Here is a 20,176-nt window from a genome sequence, read left to right on the forward strand (position 1 = left end):
TTTTCAGAAACCGATTGTGCGAAGCTTGCCATCTGCAAGGAGGAACAGGACCGGCTCGAAAGCCTCTGGACACCACCCCAGTACGAAACGGTGGACACGACAAGCGCTGAAATGACCGGACGCTACCAAACGCCCTCCGCAATGGCCGTGGCGGCCGTCATATCGGAGCTAAACGACGACAAGAAGCAGCTGCTACTGCAAAGCTACGACACGCCGCGCCCGCTCATCGAAACGGCCACGATCGAGCAGAAGCTGCGGTACGAAAACGATGTGCGCTTGAGGCCGAAAAAGCTTAGCAATGGCAGCGGATCGTCCTCGCCGGGTGAGAACGAGGATCGGCAGCACCACTCCCGTCCGTGCACGAATGCGGTACGCTCGTCCTCGATCAGTCCACCGCGCTGCCTGCGGAACCATTTCGAGGAAACGTCCTTCATAACGAGACACAATGCTGATCGCGATACGGCTTGTTGTAGCAGTAGCAGCAGTAGCACCAGTGGTGGTGGTGGTGGTGGTGCTGGCGGTGCCAGTGGTTGTTGCGGCAACAGTAGCGGCGAGTACGATTCACCCAGCCGACAGCCACGGCGGGTCGTTTCGTACGTGGACATGAACAAAAACAGCCGCCAGCTGAACGCGAACCTCGAGATCAATCACATGATCGACAAGAAACAGTCCAAAGATATTGCCTTACGATTTTCGACCGTCGATAACGAGCTGCAGCTGGTGCTGGTGGAACCGATCGCCCACAGCACACCGTACGGGAAGAACATTCCGATCGAGTCGGACGTGTTGCTGCAGCAGAAGCAGAACAACGTGGATAGCAAAACCTCCGCCGCTGCTGGGCCAGGGGCGGCTGCTCCACTTGCAGTGGTGGAGTACACGGAGGTGGTGAAAAAGCATTCGGCAGGAGGAGGAGGAGGAGGCCAAGGAGCGGAACAGATAGGACTAACGCTTACCTCGACGGTTTAAGCTCGGGGAAAAAAGCTGCCCTCCCCCAGCACAAGGGTTGTTTAGGGCGCGAGGGATATTTTTACAAGTTTTACAATCGTGTTTGTAACTGTTACCGCGACTCCAATCCTCCTTCCCCATTGCCATCAGTTGTCTGTGTTATGCAAATCAGAAAGAGAGCCAAGTTTAGGTTGCTGCACACAGTTGTTCGTGGTGAAATAACCGCCTTGAAGATGATAGATAGATGCTATCTACGACCAAAAAACTAAATGGATGTCTTACTCCAACGTACAACTTCCAGCTAAGTATTTATTTATGCTTTATCCAATAAGGACGATTATTTATGATTACGAATCTATTTTTCGTTTTTTGCTAAAACGTGCAAACCGTAGTACTAAGTGATGAATTATCAGGCTGGGAATTGATAATTGAAGCGCACCTAGACGGTGTGCTATCTTTGCGTCTTCTTTTTTGTTTTTTCCCTGTACTATCCTTCCTTTCTAACATATTTAAGCATGAATTATGTTCAACCTTTTCCCCCATTTGTATTAAGGCATCAATTTATTCCAAGAATGAATTACCAATTCCATTAGCGTTTATTAACAGTTGCCTTCGGATGAAATTCGGTGATGGAAAAATGATCGGGAAGTGTTACGGAGAAAATAAAATTCAATGTTCGATCGAAAGCTCTGGGAGGCGATAGAAAAGAACCACTATCCTATTAAGTCATGCAAATAAGTCGCCCATTTCGTGCCCTCTTCATTGTGGTGATTTTTGTAACCCTCGAAATAATTTACATCTCTAAAACGTTAGTCAGCTAATGCATAATCTTGCTCTGCTGCCCCCGCAACCAAAGAACGTGACAAAACATTCTGATTTTAGTGCCATTAAGTAATGTAGAACTTAGCCGTCGTCGTCGACATCGTCGCGCGCGCTAGCCAACACGTGTTTTGGCACACGCCTAAACTCTGTCGTCCCAAAGGTGCAGAAGAAATGGTAGAAAACCATGCAGAAAGAAAACAAAGGTAACACATATATATTATTATTATTACTATTATTATGAACGGATAATGTGCTATTTAAATGTATTCATAAAAATATTCTAGCGAAAAAATATATGGACACAAAACAACCACAAAAGACCAAACACAAAAACGCTTCCCTGAAAAAGCTCGTGAAATATTTACCGTCCGAAATAATCATTTACTTTTGATTAATTTAAAAAAAGTATAATTTTTTTAATAAAATTATCATTATAATGTTTAATCTTCAGTATATAAAATGAATAAATGTATTATCTACTTTTCAAGCAGCTTTTATCTCCATTGCACGAGGCGGCTAAAAGTGCCGTCTGTGTGGTTGTTGTCTTGGATAAATGCTTCAGATCACAATGGGCTCAATCGATTCGATTACTTGGTCATACTTTGGATACATATTTTTTTGTTTTAACGGATTTAATAAACTTTTATGTTTTTGTAATGTTTTGAAAAATACAAAACGTTTTTTATATTTAGTTTTTCTTTAAAAATTTTAATGTGTTTTTTTATATTAGTTTTTCAAATACTAGTTTCATCCTTCCTAAAATTCCATATCGATGGTTAGGTCCACGAGCTCCAATTAAGAATTTTTGAGACTTACGCGCTACCGACTGCGCTATCGAGGCTGTATAAACGCAATCAAGAAGCTCTTTTTGATTTTATTTTTTAGTGTATACAGAGTTTACTAAGTCACTTTGTGATGTGAGCTGCACAATTCATCTCATTAGAGACGTATGTCTATTCTGACGTGCTACTTCATTTAATCCGAAAAAATTAAAAAAAAAAGTTGGAACATCTCGGATCCCCTGTGAAAAGACTCCATATAATGGATGAAAATCAATGAAGCGGACAAAACATTTATTTTTAAAATTATTACAGTAAATGACCGCTAACTGAGAGTTAACATTTTTGAGAAAAATGCACATTTGCTATAATTTTCGCTTCACAAGATTCCGGATATTTCATGTTATGAAATGTATGTGTTTTTTAGCTGAGAATCACTCCAGTTAGCGAACTTCCAGTTAAAGAACACTCCGTTAAAACACATCCAGTTAGCGGTCACCTACTGTATTTTATTATTATTATTTTTTCATATTTTTACGTTATAATTTTACTTTGAATGAAAATTATATAACTGATCAAAACTGTTTCAAAACAGTAAAATAATGTTTGGGTAAATAATTTGGAAATTTGCCTTATTTTTTTTCTTAAACAAAAAACCAAGCTGGTGTGAAACAAAAAAGAAAATTCCTAAAAAATTTATTGTTCTAACATAAATTCTCAACCTTCACTAACGGGGTTTCGGTGACCATTAAAATGAAAAATGTGCGTGCAATTATTTGCAGCAGCCAGCAAATTAGTATCTATTTATAAAAATGCATCATAAAAAACTCACTTTCAATCCGATGCAACAAATCCAATTCCCGCTCGCTAAAGTGCAAAATAAACGGTAAGCGGAAGAAAGAGGCTCCATCATAAAACAAACCCGTCTCTAACCTTCACTTAAGAACGGATACAAAGTTCACTGATGGAAAGGGTGATGGGGAAGGAGAGGGAAAGAAATTGCTGTCACGATGCCTCTCAGGCCGTCATTTAAATTATGACAATGCAAGCAAGAGCTAGAGCAAAACCTGCGGTCCGTGCCCAGGAAGCGATAAAGCGTCGACCGTAAACAATTTCTACCAGCGGCCGCATGCAAATTTGGTCTCGTTCGCCTCGTCCTCCCACGTTACGATCAGTGAGTGTGCGTGTGTGTATTTTATTTTAAAGCGTATCATCGTACTTAAACTGATCGACAGAATGCAAGTCGTCGTGCGTTGCGCATATGCGAATGCGTGCAGCGTGCAGCGTGACATGCGTGGAATACGCGCAAAGCAAGCACAACATATCACTGTGAAGAGCGGTGTGAAGTGTGGGTGAGTTATGTTTCTTCCGCTACATGTACCGTAAGAAACACCGTCGTGAACGCGGCCGGCAAAACTCCCCATCACCTGATTGCGTTTGCACCGCTCGTGCGGCATCCGGAGACATGCCGGTTGGCAAATTGGATGTTAATTATACGCAAAACAATGTTTTTTTCATCGTCAGCCGTGCCTTCGATCGGCTGACCTTTGCTTCAGCGCCATCTAATCAACGGTCTAATCAAACGAACATAAACGCAAATCAAACGAAACGGAACACTTGAGCGCATATGAACCGGTTGGCGTGAGCGTGAGCGTGCGCGCGCGCGAACACGAACCGGTTTCACACCGTAACCGAAAGTGTTTTCCCACCCAGTGAGAAGGTCAACCTGCCAAGACACTTCCGAAATAACGGACACTTCCCCTTTCCCGTTAAAGGATGGCAAAAGTGACCGAAAATAAAACTCGCCAAGAATAACCAATCAGTCTGCTTTGGCTGGCATGGTTCACGCCGAAGGGGACACCGCTTTTGGAAACCAATCCGGAAGCACGCGGTTCATCGCTTTGCCGGTGTTTTCCCCCCACCGCCACCTCCTCCCCGATACTTAGATACGCACCGCGCACATTGTGTGGCGGCTTGTTTGTGGTTTGCATTGCTTGCCTCTCTTGCAAGGTCGCGCCAACCGACATTACGCGCGCCCGTAGGGCACTGCGCGCCAAACCGGCACTCTCAAATACGTCACGCTTTTTACAGCAGTGGTAGCAGCCGCACGGCGACCACGGCGACGAGGTACACTTACCGGAACGGGGGGCCACTCGAAACCGGTGCTCGGGCGCAAAATTGTTTGATTAAATTCCACGCACCGCCCCACGCTTGCCGAGTCCGGTTGCGGGCGCAATTACCAGCTAGAAGAAGGATATCGCCCATTACTATCATGGGAATGGGCGGAAAAGGGGATAAGAAGAGGAGAGGAGAGGGGGCCTTAGTTTAGTTTGCACTCAGAGCACCCTCTTTTGTCACTCTACCTTTCCACAAAACTCCCTACAAACGGTTAGTTCCTTAACCCGCGCGTAGATAATGCCAGAGCGGCGGCTCTATATCTGTCTCTCCTTCAATCAACGCAACAACAATAATACGCAGCCAATTGAGGCGCAACAATCCTTGAAAGGACTTGCGTCGTGCGCACCGTGTACTGAGGACGCGCTTGCTTTGTTGGCTGTGGTTTTGGTGGACACTTTTTTCACTGTCTCGGTCAAATGTGAAGCGCGATGCGAACGAAGGTGGCTTTTTAGTAGTAGGCTTTGATTAGTATAAAAGGGCGGCTAATTAGAGGGTTTGGCCGAAGACAATGACGATGGCCGTTGCGTTTTTTTTTTTTTAGAGAGGAACTATCTTTTGGTTCTTTGCTGAAGTGTCGCACGGAACCGCCCTACGACCCACTAACCCGTTTATTGTTGATACTGTCAGTAGTGCAAAAGTGTGATTTTAATTGGCAATTGTAAGTGGAGCAACAATTACAGTTGGCAGATAGGGGTGGCTGGGTGGAGAGCTGGAATTGGGGTTAGATCGCCCAAGCTTTCAAGCGCTTTAGCACAGATTTATAAGGCTTACAAATTACCGTTCGCGTTAGAACTAACATGTTTGATAAGTAAAACGAAAGTAGGTTAATTGATGAGCAAATATTGCGCATTCCACGCATTTGCAAACGAAGAACGACGGAACTTACGTAAATGGATCTTTCAGGTTGTCCAAGCATTTACAGAAGTCTACAAATATGTTCCGAGCACTGCTAAGAAGCTTCTGGGAAGGAGACTTTTTTAAAGTTCTATCGTGGTCTTAACCGTCAGATGACGAAGTGTTATTAGATCAATACAATGCATCAATACAATAAGTCAAGTACGAGGTCGTCTGTCGATCATGGCCTTTCCTTAGGGTGTTTAAACCTAATCTGTAACGATCATTCTTCAGGTTACAGTCTTCTCCGGTGAATATCTTTGGACCGAATAGACCGGTTAACAAAGTGAAGTGGCCGAAAGCATTCTTTCATTGCGGTAAATGTCCTTCTTTAAACACATGGTAGGGTGTTAAAAGAAACAAAAATTCTGTGCCGTTTCTGAGGCTTGGTAGTCCTAACTGTACAACCTTGAAGGGTATGCCCCTCACTGGCTGAGTGAGATTGTGAGAGCCTGAAACGATTGCAATAGATCCGATCATGATGGAAAATACTTGTTGCTGAAAGTTTGAGTTCTTTCGACCTACCGGCCATTTGCAGCCAATATAACTATGTGATCTGTCACCTAAAGAGTGTTTATCGTCACATTCCACCATCACTGTAAACTGGCCATGGTAAGATTATACGGATGCATAAATGTTTTTTATATCCCTGAAGAAGTACAACACGTGTTTAACTGCTGATGACACAGCTTTTCCAAAATTTGTTGTTGATAATGAACTTGCTGATGATTATTATCACCTACCGAAATCAACTATAAATAGACATAGAAATAGTGATTACAGGGGTTTCAAAATTGGCTTGAATTGGCTTGAAGATCATAAATATCAAATGTAGCCCGGTTTGTTTCGGCTTTCAAATAGTGTACGTGTGTGTGTGTGTCGTGTAGTAAATATTGCATCTTCCTTATTTAGATGTTTGAACATTCCCTTTCAATATTTATCTATGTACGCTTATGATAATATTTATTTAAAAAAAAAGACTACCACTGCTGCTACTGCTGATGACGAACAATGAGTTCATCTGATACATGAAATGAAGATGATGCTTGTCTGATATTCAAGCAGCCAATGTTAACAGTATGGACGCACACTGTCAAGACGTATGGTGAAGTTGTTCAGAGCAAATTAACATTTCTCGACTTAACAGAAAAAATCCTGGAGCTCCGGTATTAAATTCCCAATGTCAGCGCCCAGCAAAAGCGAATTCACCTTCCAAATACATACACTCGCATGGCATGCATTAGGTTAGTGTCAGTGCTCCATCGGATATGAATTTATCGGAAAGTGCTGTCAAAATGTCATATGGAATTTAATAGAAAACGTGGGACGTTGAACAACTTTTGATTTTTGAATACCGTATCAAGGTCCATTAATTACTACAGATCGGTCCGTCCAGTGTACTTAGACCAAGGTGCCTAGCTAGACTACAGGTGGGTCTTTAGCTCTGTTTTTGGTAACCATGATCGATGGAGATTTCTTTGGAGATTGGTACATAGGGAGTTGCAGAGATGCAGTGCAAGGTGAGAGTGTCGAACCTGACGTCGGATTCTTTCGAATCTCACAGAGGTCTGAGGCAAGGTGACGGACTCTCCTGTCTGCTCTTCAACATCGCCCCGGGAAGGTGTCATTCGAATCGCGGAGCTATACAACAATATCTGTAGCAATATCCTCTACCGGTATCTCCAATTTCCTGGTTTCCATCTGGAATCGTGCATACTATGTGCTTCACCGACTGCTGAGATCCAGAAGACTTCGGATTCGCGGGAAATGTGAGATATATGGTCTTCTATGCACACGAGTCCTGGACCATCCGAGCAGAGGATGCAAACGCTCTGGGCGTGTTTGAGCGACGCTTCCTCCGGACCTTCTTTGGCGGTGTGTTAGAGCCAGGAGCGTGGAGAAGAATGATGAACCACGAGCTTGCTGAGCTGTATGGCGAACCGAGCAACCTGACGCTGGCAAAGGCTGGTAGGATACGATAGCTGGGACATGTCATAAGGATACCGGACTCTTGCCCCACCAAGAAGGTGTTCGACAGCGATCCCCAGTTCGGCATAAGGCGCAGGGGAGCACAGCGAACTCGACGAGATGAAGCGAGACCTGTCGGAGATCGAGTGTCTACATGGATGCCGAGCATCCTGGGGGGGTTGCTAAGGACTTTGCGTGAGTTGCTAAGTAACTTTGGACTCCCTAGCTGTCAAACAAAAAATTGTCGTGGAAAGTTTTACATCGAATTGAAAGATGTTGAGAATCGAATCGGTAAACCCTGCATTGCAATCAAGTAAAATCACGTGTTTCTTTACTACGCATATGCCCAACAAAAAAGGAGGATCAACACTCATTAGAGTGCGTAAAAATATCTACCGCATTGTGCTTAGCTACTATTAACTGGCTAATGGGAGATGGGTGTAAGGCTCTGGTGTGGTCAAACACAACCGCTACTAAATTTAACATTCAACAATCAACTAACATTATTCACCCATAACAACAAAATATAATAGCACAAAATGCTCCCCTGAAATTGAGAAAATCTCTGATCAAATAAACGGCCACCAAAAATGAAAAAAAAAATCAACGCGCAAATCGACAATCGCTTTGCCCCGACGACCCACCACTTGCGCAGCATGACGTACGCGCGCGGCTGAGCCGTTTTTAGCCGTTTCCTTAATACGATAATTGAAATACACTACGCACCACACACACACACATACACACTGCGCCATCCAGTGGAGCATTCCCGGCACTTTTGCAACTCCAAATTGCCTCCAATTCCGTTCCATTCATTCACTGGACACTCGTGTGGTCGTTCTGCATCGGGAAGCTGACGCGCACAGCACAATCCCCCACGTTCTTGGTGGATGGTGGGAGTGGAAGGGTATCATTAAATATCGGCTGCAACAATACCGCACACCATAGCCGGCGGAAGGGGGGAGGGGGGGGGAGGAGTCGGTTGGTTGATCAAATTTTGGCAATGACCTAACCTTCGTTGGATGGAAGATGGAGTGGAGCACCGGGTAACAAGGGAGCATCCGTTCTACGTCCACGTGTCCTTGACCAGACAAACGTATTCCTTCTGTAGGGGGTTTGTAAGGGACTAACACTCACACACACACCGGTCAATGTACAATCAAGCTTCCGCAAGTGCCGGCACCTAACAAGTGCACAACAAGTGAAATCTGCGTCATGTACCTCATCCCGCTCTCGATGCCTTTCACTTAATCTCATTTGCGTATCTTCGTATCCCTTCGTCAATAGGCGCTGGTGTTGCGTAGCCCGAGCACAGAAGGGCCAATGGCCGTGCGTGGGGCCGTGTGCCATGCCGTCGGACGGTTACATCGCGCCCTAACCTTCTCCACCTTTCGCCGGTCTTGCACGCCGGAGTTCAGTGGTCGGGAGATAAACATCTCGTCACATCAGCTGCCACCTTGCCCTGTCTGTCCCTTAAGGGATCATCGTCATCGCTATCAGAGCAACACACTCAACACACAGCGGGGCGAAGTGTGCGCAAAGCTAAAGCGGGGGGGGGATAGCAGCACGCGACAAACACAAGCCGCTGCGCCAACAATCGGAAGTCATACTCTTGCGCCCGACTTCTAACGCGCACACAGGCACACACACACACGTTCTGGGGCGGTGCTCGCTCCGAGAAGCGTAGTCACTGGACGCGCCGCTACAAATCGCATTCGCCGTCGATCCTCCAAACGAGCAACAGGTGCCGTTTTCTGCTGCTGCTGCTGCTGCTGCCGTGTGTGTTTTTTTGTTGTTGGTTGCACGTGCCGCGTGATTCTTGCCACCGTTCTGATCTTCTCTCGATAGTGGCCGCTCGTTCATCCGGGGCTCGTGTTTCGTACAGTGCACAAAAAAAAAGGGCACACAACACTGCAACAGGCAGAGGCAGGCGAATCGCTTTAAAGAAAAGGCACGTGTCCGTGCGTGTTTAGGAGGAAGTGTGTTTGATCGTGGATAACGAAAAGTGTGTTACGGTCCCGCGGTGCTGTGTTAAAGTGTCCCCCTCTCTCTCGCTCGCTCTCTACAGCCATGACGGCCCAAAAGCATGGCAGCGGCAGTTCCGGAACGATTAAGCCGGACCGGAAGATAGTGAAGCTTTATTTGGCCGCGATCGGAGGTAATAATCGGTCCACAAGTGGGTGGTGCGCCACACACACACATCACCTGGTAGCAATTAATGTAGTCCAAATTTAAACGTTAAGTGCGCTCTAAAAAGAAGAAGAACAAGAAGTGAAAGAGTTAAAAATAGCAAATAGAAGCTTCGGCTGTGTTCCGGTAAACCGACCGGCCCGATGCGGCAAGGGAATGATGATCGTGATCGTGAGCGTCTGTCTGATCGTGCCCCCATCGTGCTCCAAGTTCAATGTTACAAGCGACGAACCCTTCTCCCTTGTGCTCCCTGCTCTTCTCCTTCCATGTACAGTTTATGCACCAAACACTGCACAATACAATTGACCGTTAAGGTCTGTAATAATAGTGTAGCCCGGGGTGTTTCTGCTCTTCCTCCCACTCACTCTCAAACGAAATAAAAAAAGCACACACGCGTGAGCCACGTGCGTGTGGCATTCATTTGCCGCTTCTTCTTTTTCTCACACCTTCCCCCCCCCCCTCCGCCCTCCCCTGAAAATGCCGCTGCAAGTTGCACACACAATGGAGTGATGTGATCGTGGTTCGTTTTTTGAAAACGATCGCAACACACGACACGGATCGATCGCGCTTGATCGAGGTGCTGGGTGAAACTAATTCAAAACGAAATCGAAATCCGTCCGCCGGAGCGTCATTTTAAACGAATTTTCCCACACACACACACACACACACACGCACATGGCCCGAAAACTGCAACGATCTAAGGCAAGGCAAGCAAAGTCTTAGACGATCCGAGATTGTTTGAAGAACACGCGGGGTGGTACCGGGATTTACCCTTACGCTGCGCACTGTTTACACTGTCTGTCTGTGTTCAAGGGGGGGGGGGGGGGGGGGAGGGAGGGATTTCGGTGTTTGTGGATTTCGTAAGCCTTCCCCAACAACCCGCTCGAGCTGCTCTCGCTGGTGGGAGGGGAAACTTTCGTTGGAAAATTCCATTACCAGAACCACAGACACACTCTTTCTTTTGCTCATTCGATGTCATACCCTCCCTTGGCTAGAACAACAACCGTCCTTGTGACAGACAGACGCCCTAAAAGGTCGGCTGTAATGTGGGGGAGTGTCTTGGTGCATCCCTGGGCACCTGGTCTGTTTTGGGGGGAGAAAAAAAAACAGTTCTCTGTTGCAACCCTAAGCCACCCTTCTCAACAAAACGACCCATTCTGTTGCTTTGTTGGCTGTTCATCCGACCGGCTGTTTGGAAAGAGTTGTTTTTTTTTTTGTTTCGTTGGGTGGGCTCTCTCCTTATTTACTCATATGTTGTTATGAGGCGGGCAGCATCTTCACCTCAAATCGTCCACAAACGGTCGGCACCAGGGTCCGTTTCGGGAGCGGCAGCAGAAGCTTCCCTGGCAACTGTGAACCGACGTTCAGTCATCGGCGGAAGCTGCAGTTGCTTGCAGGTCTCACACAAATCCACCCCTCCCCGAAGATAACGCAGCAAAGTGCACATCCACATACGGACAAACTCTGTCACCATCGGTGAAGTTATATTTACCCTTCCAGAACGCGCGAACCTTCGCACGGCGGGCGTCACCGAGCTGCTGGAGAGCGATGCGGCCCATGTTCACGAGCTTCCGGGATCGAATTTTCTCGAAAGTGCAGCACAAAGCTTGTGCCGGTAGGGTAGTTTGCTTCTGTTTTGGGGATTAACTGTTACTGTGACTGTGCCATTTTCTTGTGAATTAGCTTTGGTGGAAGGATCTGAATATGAGAAAGGATTAAAAAAAATTAATTAAAATGGGTTAATTTTAAAGTATTGCAACGAGGAGCTCCTGTTGGTTGCTACGCCAAAACAGGGCAACGTTGCAATGTGCAGTGTACACGGATGACACACGATAACAAAAAAAAACAGATAACAAAACAAAGAGAGCAAGTGAATGAATTTCATTAACAAGCCTTATACGCGGCGTCTTTAGGCCTGTGAGTGCTAGAATATTCAACAACTCCCAGCTTAGAACGAGCAACGCGTTGATGTTCGATACGAGTTTCCAATTCGATGGGCTGTTTTGTGTTTGTATAAATTGGCTACGACGAGGGAACGATGCCGAAAAGTGTTGGTTTAAGCTGTATAACGGAGTAAGAGAGTGTGGTGGATAACGATTCGCATTTGTGTGACAGTGGACGACCCATTGTGGTGATGTGAGTCATTCTGTGTGGTTGATTTTGATATTCTATGTGTTTTTTTCTATGCTGAAATGAGTTTCTAAATTCATTGGAGATCATTAGTTGTAGCTGGAATAAGATCACAAATCAAAATTATGAAAATTCTGTAAGCGCTCAGAAAATATTGCTATTAGTCACTGTCACCAATTACCATCCATGTTATGAAATTGATGTCATGAACCATGCTCAACCATATCTCAATTTTGAAATGATATTCAAAACCAGGGACTGCAATCGATGTCCTATCCTCTAGTCTCTAGAAACTTGTCGTACCTGTGCCGTAGTTTAGCTTTTAGATGCAACTGAGCACTTCTAAGCAATAATTCCATCTTGGGCGGAAATCCCAAGCTCCTCTTACTCAGGGCTATGCATCTTACTATTAGGCTACACCGGCAATGTCTACAGATATTGCCCAGAATGCTATTTTCTATAGTGGAACTGCTTCCAAACCTATACCGACTCTGCTAAGGACTTCGAATTGGACCTCAAATTGATGCTGACCCTATTCCAAGGCTGGATCTTTCCCTGGACATAGCTCTGGGCCTTAGACCTGGTCCTAGACCTATTTCTGAACTTCTCAATTTGTGGTTCTCAAACCAACCAACCTGTACTGTTCTTCAAACTATTCCAACCTTGGACTTGATCACGAGCCTAACAATTGATTCTGAATTATATGTTACAATAACTGATATGGAACTGAGGTCTAACACCTTCGTAATGTTGGATCTTTTCCTGAATTTATTCTGTAGCTAGGTCTAGCAAAGAGCACTGCAAAGAGGGTGAAATTCTAGGCGAAAAGAGCGTGAGAACTTAATGTAATGAGAACATAGTGTGGGGGTTTCTACCTTCTGCGTTCATCCCCATCAAATAAAACGCCATTAAGGGCACACTAAAAAGAACAATCAACACGATAGCAGAAATAAAACCATTGAGTGCCTTCTAGCTCACCAATCGCTCAATCTGCGCGCCAATGTTTACCAAACAATCGAATATCTCCCCCCAACGATCCACCCTGAGAAGGGGAGAAACACTCTGGCATTAGGTAGGCATTATCTTGAAGATCAAATCGAAGGACGCATGCCAGTGCCAGTAGCCACTTCACCTTCCACCAACCGCCAACCGGCTCTGATTGAAGCGGGAATGAGGCCCACCATTACCCCAGCCCCAACAACAACAGCAACACCCCCGCCCCCCCCCCCCCCCCATCACACCTTCGGGTGATAATTCGTGACCTTAGCCAAACGGTTGCTCGATAAATAGCTCCGCAATGCCCCACCTTCGTTCCTCGGGTGCGGTGTGATTAAACCCGTGTCCAACTGCAAAACCGGAACAACCAATCGGGCGTAACATTTATTAGTCTAACCCCCCCCCCCCCCACACACACACATTATCGTTTGTGCTTAGCGCGGTTTTAGAAAAAGAGAAGGCTCTCCCTCCGAAAAAACAGGTGGAGAAGGCAAGGACCATGGCTCTCCGGACCACCCGGTGCACCATCACCCTGTAACGCTACTGTGCTCTGCTTGGGAAGGCATCATTAAAGGGGGGGGGGTGTATCCACAGCAAACTGCAATCGTAGTAGGCTCTATTTTTACCTGGAACGTTACGGACAGACGTAAACATTGCTTTCGTCATCGTCGGCGTGCCAGGTCAGGGCGTTGATAATCGCAAAAGATGGACTCGGTGAAGGTCGGAACCCAGGTGGCAGCTCCGTCGGCAAGATAGGCAAGCTGCTTGAGAGCAACAACCAAACCAACCCCCCTCCCCGCCCCCCCCTCTTTTTTGTTTGGTTTTGTTTGTTTGCGTCTTCTCGATTGTTGAGCCAACCGCACCGCACACCTGGACTTATCTTGTTTAACTCTCCCCGTCTCTTGTACGGTATGCATCTCTTACCTTTCCTTCCTTCCTTATCTAATCCGTCTCCGGCAGCCAACATCATCTCGCTGTCGCTGGGCACGGCGATCGGCTGGCTGTCCCCGTTCCTGCCGCTGCTGATCTCCCCCGACTCGCCGCTCGACCAGGGCCCGGTGACGGACGTGCAGGCGACCTGGATCGCCTCCCTGCTGTGCATCGGTGCGTTCGGCGGAACGCTTCTGTTCGGCTGGAGTGCGGAAAAGTTTGGCCGCAAGGCGTCACTGCTGGCGACGGCCGTCCCCCTGATCTGCTTCTGGGGCTGCGTTGCGTTCGGGACGACGGTGGAGGTGCTGTACATCGCCCGACTACTGGCCGGGCTCGGTGCAGCCGGCGTCTTTCTGCTGGTGCCGATGTACATTACCGAAATTGCTGAGGACAGGTGAGGAACGAATACGGATTAATTCTGAAAGACACCAACACTAAATGCACTTACTCTTCGTTGCAGGATACGCGGCACGCTCGGCTCATTCTTCATCCTGTTCCTCAACATCGGCACGCTGGTGTCGTTCGTGATGGGCAGCTACCTGTCCTACCACATGACCGCCTACATACTGTTCACGCTGCCGATCGTCTTTCTCGCCCTGTTTCTCCAATTTCCCGAAACGCCCCAGTACCTGATCCGCCGGAACCGCGTCCGCGATGCGGAAAGTTCGCTCAAGTATCTGCGCGGCTACACCTCCACGCCCGACCATCTGGAGATGTTGCGCTCCGAGATGGATGGACTGCTGGTGCAGGTGTCGGGCGAAAAGGACAGCACCGAGCAGAACAGCATCTCCCTGGCCGACTTTGGTAAGGCAGCGCACGTGACAGCGTGATCAAAAAGCATGGCACACTAAGCACACACGCTTTGCTCTCCAACAGCTCCCCCGTCTGCGAGGAAGGCGCTGCTGATTGGACTGGTGCTCGTGTCGCTCAACCAGCTGTCCGGCTGCTTCGCCCTGATCAACTACACCGCCCAGATCTTTGCCGACGCCGGGTCCGATCTCGATCCCAACATGGCCGCCATCGTGGTGGGTGCGATCCAGATCATCGGCTCGTACGGTTCCACCATCATTGTGGATCGCTGCCCGCGAAAGGTAAGGTTTTTTTTTTTTTTGGTGCGGTATTTTAAATGGGACAACTTTTTACCTAATCAAACACCGTTCACAGCATCTGTACATCGTGTCGAGCTTCTTCGCCGCGATCGGTCTGTTCGCGATGGGGACGCACGGCTACCTGAAGAGCCAGCACGTGGACGTGAGCGCAATCAACTGGATACCGGTCGCGAGCCTTTCGTTCGTGATTTTCATCGCCTCGGTCGGCCTGCTGCCACTGACGTTTGTCATCCTGTCGGAGATTCTGCCCCCGAAGGTATGTTCATGCCTTGTTTTGGGTGTTTTCATCCGTTTTTTAATCGATTTTTCTTACCTTTTCTCAGGTCCGTGGTCTTGGTGGCTCGATCTGTACGGCGTTTCTGTGGATGATCAGCTTCCTGGTGGTGAAGTACTTCCCGGTGATGGTGGAGCTGATCGGGCTGCATGGCTGCATGTGGGTGTTTAGTGCGGTTTGCCTCTCGGCCGGCCTGTTCAACGCGATCTTCATACCGGAAACGCGCGGCCGCAGCATAGAACAGATCATACACGCGATGGAGAACAACATTAAGAGCTAATCGAAAGGGAGATACTATTACGGGGCAGAGGAGATATTCAATTCGAAAGGTGATCGTGATTACCGAACCTTGTACAAAGTACTTTTAGCGTTAGCGTCCCCTGCGCCCCCTTAGTCTCCCGTTCCAAAGGTTATGTTATTTATAAAAAGTGTAACCACTTTTGCTTGTACATATTGATCTACCATGTAATGCATTTGTTAGTCGTGCACGCTTCACACAACCCACGTGTGCAGCACAGGCAAGGAGAAAAAAAAGACACGTAGAAGTATTGTCCGTCCCCGGTCGGGAGGGAAAGCGCCGGTTTTATTAAAATAATAATAATAATAATAATAATAGTAATAAAAGCCCACGTCATCGATCAATTGCAATCTGGCAAAATATTAAATCCTTTCCCCCCCCCCCCCCTTCTGGTTTCACTTTGTCGAAACAGGAAGACACAATCTCCTCACACCCGTCCTTACACCTCGCACCATCCAATCCCTCACAGCTCAATACCGTGCGAACGCTTCAGGTGCACCTCCAGCGCACTCTTGTAGTCGTACTGCTTCGAGCAGCGATCGCACGCGAACGCCCGGACCGCTTCGTGAGATTTCAAATGCCGCTTAAAGTTCCCCTTGGTCGAGAACACCTTCGCGCACACCTCGCACGTGTACGATTCCGGTGCGCGCGGCGCATGCGTCCGCGTGTGGTTGTACAGCTCCCGCTTGTCGTTAAACTCCTCCCGGCAGTGGTAGCAGTAGAACGGGACGCGCGACGTATGGTAGTGGAAGTGGTTCTGGTACGCCTCGAACGTTGGCAGTACGCGATGGCACACGTTACACACCGTCGGTTGCGTATCGTCCGCCGCATCGTACGTACTGCGCGTCAGGTCGAACGCATCATCGCGCCGTACTGGGTCGCACCGCGCACAGTCCGGAAATGGGCACAGGTGCGAACGGTGATGTTCGCGTAAGGTCGGCTCATCCTCAAACTGCTTAAAGCACAGCGGACACCTGTGCCCGGTGGTGGCGTTTCCCCCTTCCTCGGCCCGTTTCATGTTTGCGCGGAAATCGGTCGTCCCGTCGGCCACGTGGCGGGCCTCGTGCTGCTGCAGCATCTCCTCCTCGGTGAACGTTTCCGGACAGTAGTCGCAGGAAAAGTACAGCACGTTCACGTCCAGCGACGCATCGTGCACGCCCATATGCATCTCGAGCGCCCGCTCGTAGTAAAACCGACGATCGCACACGGTACATTTGAACTTGTTGCGGCCCTGATTACCCCCTTCGTTGCTTCCACCCATTGCACCGCCAGTGCCCGGTTCCTGCTGCTGCTGCTGCTGCTGCTCATCTCCTTCCCGCAGACTCCCTCCCTTCCGCTGCGTTCTCTTTTTCGGGCGTGGAAAGTGCACCTTAAACAGGTGCTCCTTGTGGCTCGCCTTGTAGCAAAACACCTTCTCACAGTGCTCGCACGCGATCGTGTGCTCCTCCTGCAGCTTCTCGTGGTACTGCAGCTGGCACTTCTGGTTGAACGTCTTGTGGCAGCGGCCACACCGGTACGAATTGGCCGCAATGTGGGCCGCCTTCTCGTGCGTGCTGACCGTGCTCTTGTGATTGAAGCGCTTGTCGCAGTACGAACACTTGTACGGCTTTTCGCCCGTGTGCAGCCGCATATGGACGGCGAGCCGCTCCTCGCTGTCCAGCACCTTGCTGCACCGGGCACACTTGAGCGCCTGCTTCACCTTGTCATGGATGCGCGCGTGGACGATCAGGTTCGATTGGTGGTTGAAGCACTTCAGGCACACCTTGCACTGGTACGGTTTTTCGCCCGTGTGCAGCCGCCGGTGCACCTGTAGCTTTTCCTCGGTCGCAAACACCTTGCCGCACTCTACGCAGGAGCAGCTGCTGCCTAGGCCACTCTCGCCGTGCACCTTCTCGTGGCAGATGAGCGTACTCTTCGTGCGGAACGTTTTGTCACACATGCGGCATTTAAACTCGAGCCCGGCCGCACCCCCGTTCGGCTGATGGGTGCGATTGTGCTTTTCCAGCTTCTGCTTCGTGTCGAACGATTTCGGACAGGTTTCACACTTGAAGCGTACCTTGCTGCCGTCCTGCGGCTCACACAGCGGGCTGTACGGGGAAGGTGTTGCTGCTGGTGGAGCAACTGGCGAGGCGGTCGTGTATGAGGCAGGCAGCGGGGAACCAGTTTCACTGGGCTGGATCGGTGGAGCCGGCGGAGCGGGCTTTTGAAGCACGTACGCATACGGTTCCAGGGAGGAAGGATCCAAGTGGTCAAAGTAGTCTTGGAAGCTCGACGGATGCTGTTGCTGTTGTTGCTGTTGCTGCGGCTGGGCTCGCTGTAACTGCTCCGGTCCAAGTTGCTGAGGTGAATGCATATCGGATGGCACGATCGTAGGTAGTGGCGCAAGTGGCTGTTGGTGGTGGTGGTGGAGGAGTTGCTGCTGCTGCTGTTGGTGTTGGAAATGCGGAACCGGCTGACTGTGTACTGCATGGTGGTGGTGAGGCGGCAGTTGGTTAGGATGTGAGGGAAGATGTTGAGGAAATTGTTGCGCAAGATGGGACTGTACGTATGGTGTCGCCATGTACGGCATGTCAAACGCTTTGCGATAGAACAGCGGTGGCTTCTCCACACCGCTCGGTTCACCGTAACTACCCGGCGTTCCATAATGATGATGATCCTGGCTGTAGTTGACGGGCGGTGTTACCGTTCCACCCGGGATAACCGATTCTCCGCCCACCGGACCCGTCTCCTGCTTGATGTACGGTGGGTTGGGCACTTTAAGGAACGGTGACGGTGCGGTATCATTGGCCGGGAAGAACACGGAGCTGCCTGGGACTACTGCTGCTGCTGCTGCTGCTGCTGCTGCTGCTGCTGGTGGTGGTGGTATGGTCGGCTGCGATATGCCACAGCTAAAACCAACAAGCAAAGTGGGTTTAATGGACCTGCGGATGGATGCTGTCGTGCTGATGTTGATACTTACTACGGTTTGTTGTAGGTGTTGTTGTATTCCATCGCAAGACGCCAGAACCGGCGTTTTTCCGCTGCCTGTCCTAGGTAAGCGTCGCGATGAAATTGGCCCCCTACTTTAAGCGGGCAACAGCACGTACCAGAACAGCGGAGGCCACTGTGCGGCTAACTAAACTGGGGTTGCTAGAGAATTACGAAATCATGGATTGTTTTTTTTTTTTGTTTTTAGTAAACCAAAAGCGGGAAATGCTTTAATTTTGTTGACAACAAATAACCAAAGAAAGCAGTGACGTTGTCAAGCCGCGGACGCATGAAGCGATAACAACAGGCTGAAGCAGCGTCTACACGTTGGCGAAGGTGTAGGTGAGATGAAAGTGAGAATGTGGAAATAATACTAGTGGCATATGAGACGATTTGCGATTCTTCTCACTATCAACATTCTTCTCAGTATCGATGGCTTTAAACTGAGAATCCTTTACGTTGAGCTTCTCAAAGTGCACCATACCCAAGCGTCACAGAATAAGCTCAAACGACTGGAAAATCAAATATCCATAGAAAATAAACGACAACTTTCTTCACTGGTTCCCACAAAAGATAGCGTTTTATAACTCATCATTACATTGTTGCCATTTTCTTGCCCTCCAAGCAAAAATCTATAAGAATGGTAGTGTGGTCAGATACGTGGGGCAGTATCAACTCCAACAACCTTTACTCAAATCTCACTTACTTTAGTTCTGATGGTTCACATTGGAGTTTAGTATTTAAACAATCGGATCGCTTTTCTAGTTCTAGAGATGCATAACTTCAATGCGAAACCAAGTAACACCACCGACAAACCGACGTGACACTTCGAACAAAATGAGCAAGGTTCTTGAAAGAGAACAGGTCGAAGCGCTTAGAGTAAATTGACAGAAAGCCATGGGAAAATTTTGACAGTTAAAGTGAACATTGTTTATGTTTAGCGATGGACGTTGCTATGGAGTGAATGAGAGTTTTGTTCAGCATTTTACATTCAATTCCTGATAGAATATTTGAAGAATTAGAATCTTATTAGAATATTACATGACTGATACAATCCAAGGATCTCATTTATCATTCGTAGCCGGGTTATAAAAAAATGACGGTATGCATATTGTACCAGCGTGTGTCGATTGGATGTTTCATTTTACTCTCAGTGTTCAATTGAAAGTAAAAATGACTTCTTTAACCCAGTTGAACATGTTAAACATTTCGTTTTTCCAGCAGGACCGTTGCAAACGGTAGTGGTTTGTGGTCACGGAATGGCAAACAATGAAAAAGGTTATCAATGTTTCTGAATACAGAGTAGACTGCAATTACTTCTCCTTTATCGTCCAGAAGTGATTGACCGCAAGAAATTTAACCAATATAACCTTCCTAATAGTAAATTCGTCCACTTTTGCGCGTTAACTATTAGCCGTTTGTTTGTAAACACTTTTTCATGAAACTGTCAAAAGCGAGCTGAAAATGGCAACCTAGCAACGGGCTTTGCATCGACCTGTTCTCCTTAAAAGATCTTGAAAATGAGCTTCAAAAGTTGTCTCCTTATTTCAAATGAAAATACGTTAAACACTAGCGCCATCTCTATAATGATTCGCTTACTACACTGACACGGAGAAGAAACTGCTAAATCCCCTTTTTGTTTTTCTTCGCAAATTCCAATGCGTATGGTTTTATGTATTTCTCACATCTTTTACAT

General features: G+C 47.9%; 3 protein-coding genes across 15 annotated transcripts in view; 2 read left to right on the forward strand and 1 right to left on the reverse strand.

Annotated features, from left to right (window-relative positions):
* The window catches only part of LOC121596425, a 35,766-nt gene extending 33,683 nt beyond the window's left edge, over positions 1–2,083 (forward strand). For all 12 annotated transcript variants that reach the window (XM_041921361.1, XM_041921358.1, XM_041921357.1 and 9 more), the window contains one exon: positions 8–2,083. In XM_041921361.1, coding sequence (XP_041777295.1) covers positions 8–966 — 959 coding nt within the window. In that variant the 3' untranslated portion in view covers positions 967–2,083. The remainder of the gene's footprint in view (positions 1–7) is intronic.
* Positions 2,084–9,265: 7,182 nt separating this feature from the next.
* LOC121598102 (facilitated trehalose transporter Tret1-like) lies at positions 9,266–15,850 on the forward strand. Of its 2 annotated transcripts, none has more exons than XM_041924668.1 (6): positions 9,266–9,744; positions 13,863–14,226; positions 14,293–14,636; positions 14,709–14,923; positions 14,997–15,197; positions 15,265–15,850. In XM_041924668.1, exons 1-6 carry the CDS (start codon positions 9,657–9,659, stop codon positions 15,493–15,495), a joined length of 1,443 nt encoding a protein of 480 aa, XP_041780602.1. In that variant the 5' UTR covers positions 9,266–9,656; the 3' UTR covers positions 15,496–15,850. The 2 variants fall into 2 exon arrangements, with proteins under 2 accessions (XP_041780602.1, XP_041780603.1); XM_041924669.1 differs by lacking the exon at positions 9,266–9,744 and adding an exon at positions 11,057–11,391.
* Positions 15,768–18,745, reverse strand: LOC121598101 (zinc finger protein 888-like). The gene is made up of 2 exons (XM_041924667.1): positions 18,473–18,745; positions 15,768–18,401 (listed from the first exon to the last, which is right to left on the reverse strand). Exons 1-2 carry the CDS (start codon positions 18,502–18,504, stop codon positions 15,977–15,979), a joined length of 2,457 nt encoding a protein of 818 aa, XP_041780601.1. The 5' UTR covers positions 18,505–18,745; the 3' UTR covers positions 15,768–15,976.
* Between the last annotated feature and the right edge of the window lie 1,431 nt (positions 18,746–20,176).

This window comes from Anopheles merus, chromosome 3R (genome assembly GCF_017562075.2).
Source record: "Anopheles merus strain MAF chromosome 3R, AmerM5.1, whole genome shotgun sequence".
NCBI classification, from domain to species: domain Eukaryota; kingdom Metazoa; phylum Arthropoda; class Insecta; order Diptera; family Culicidae; genus Anopheles; species Anopheles merus.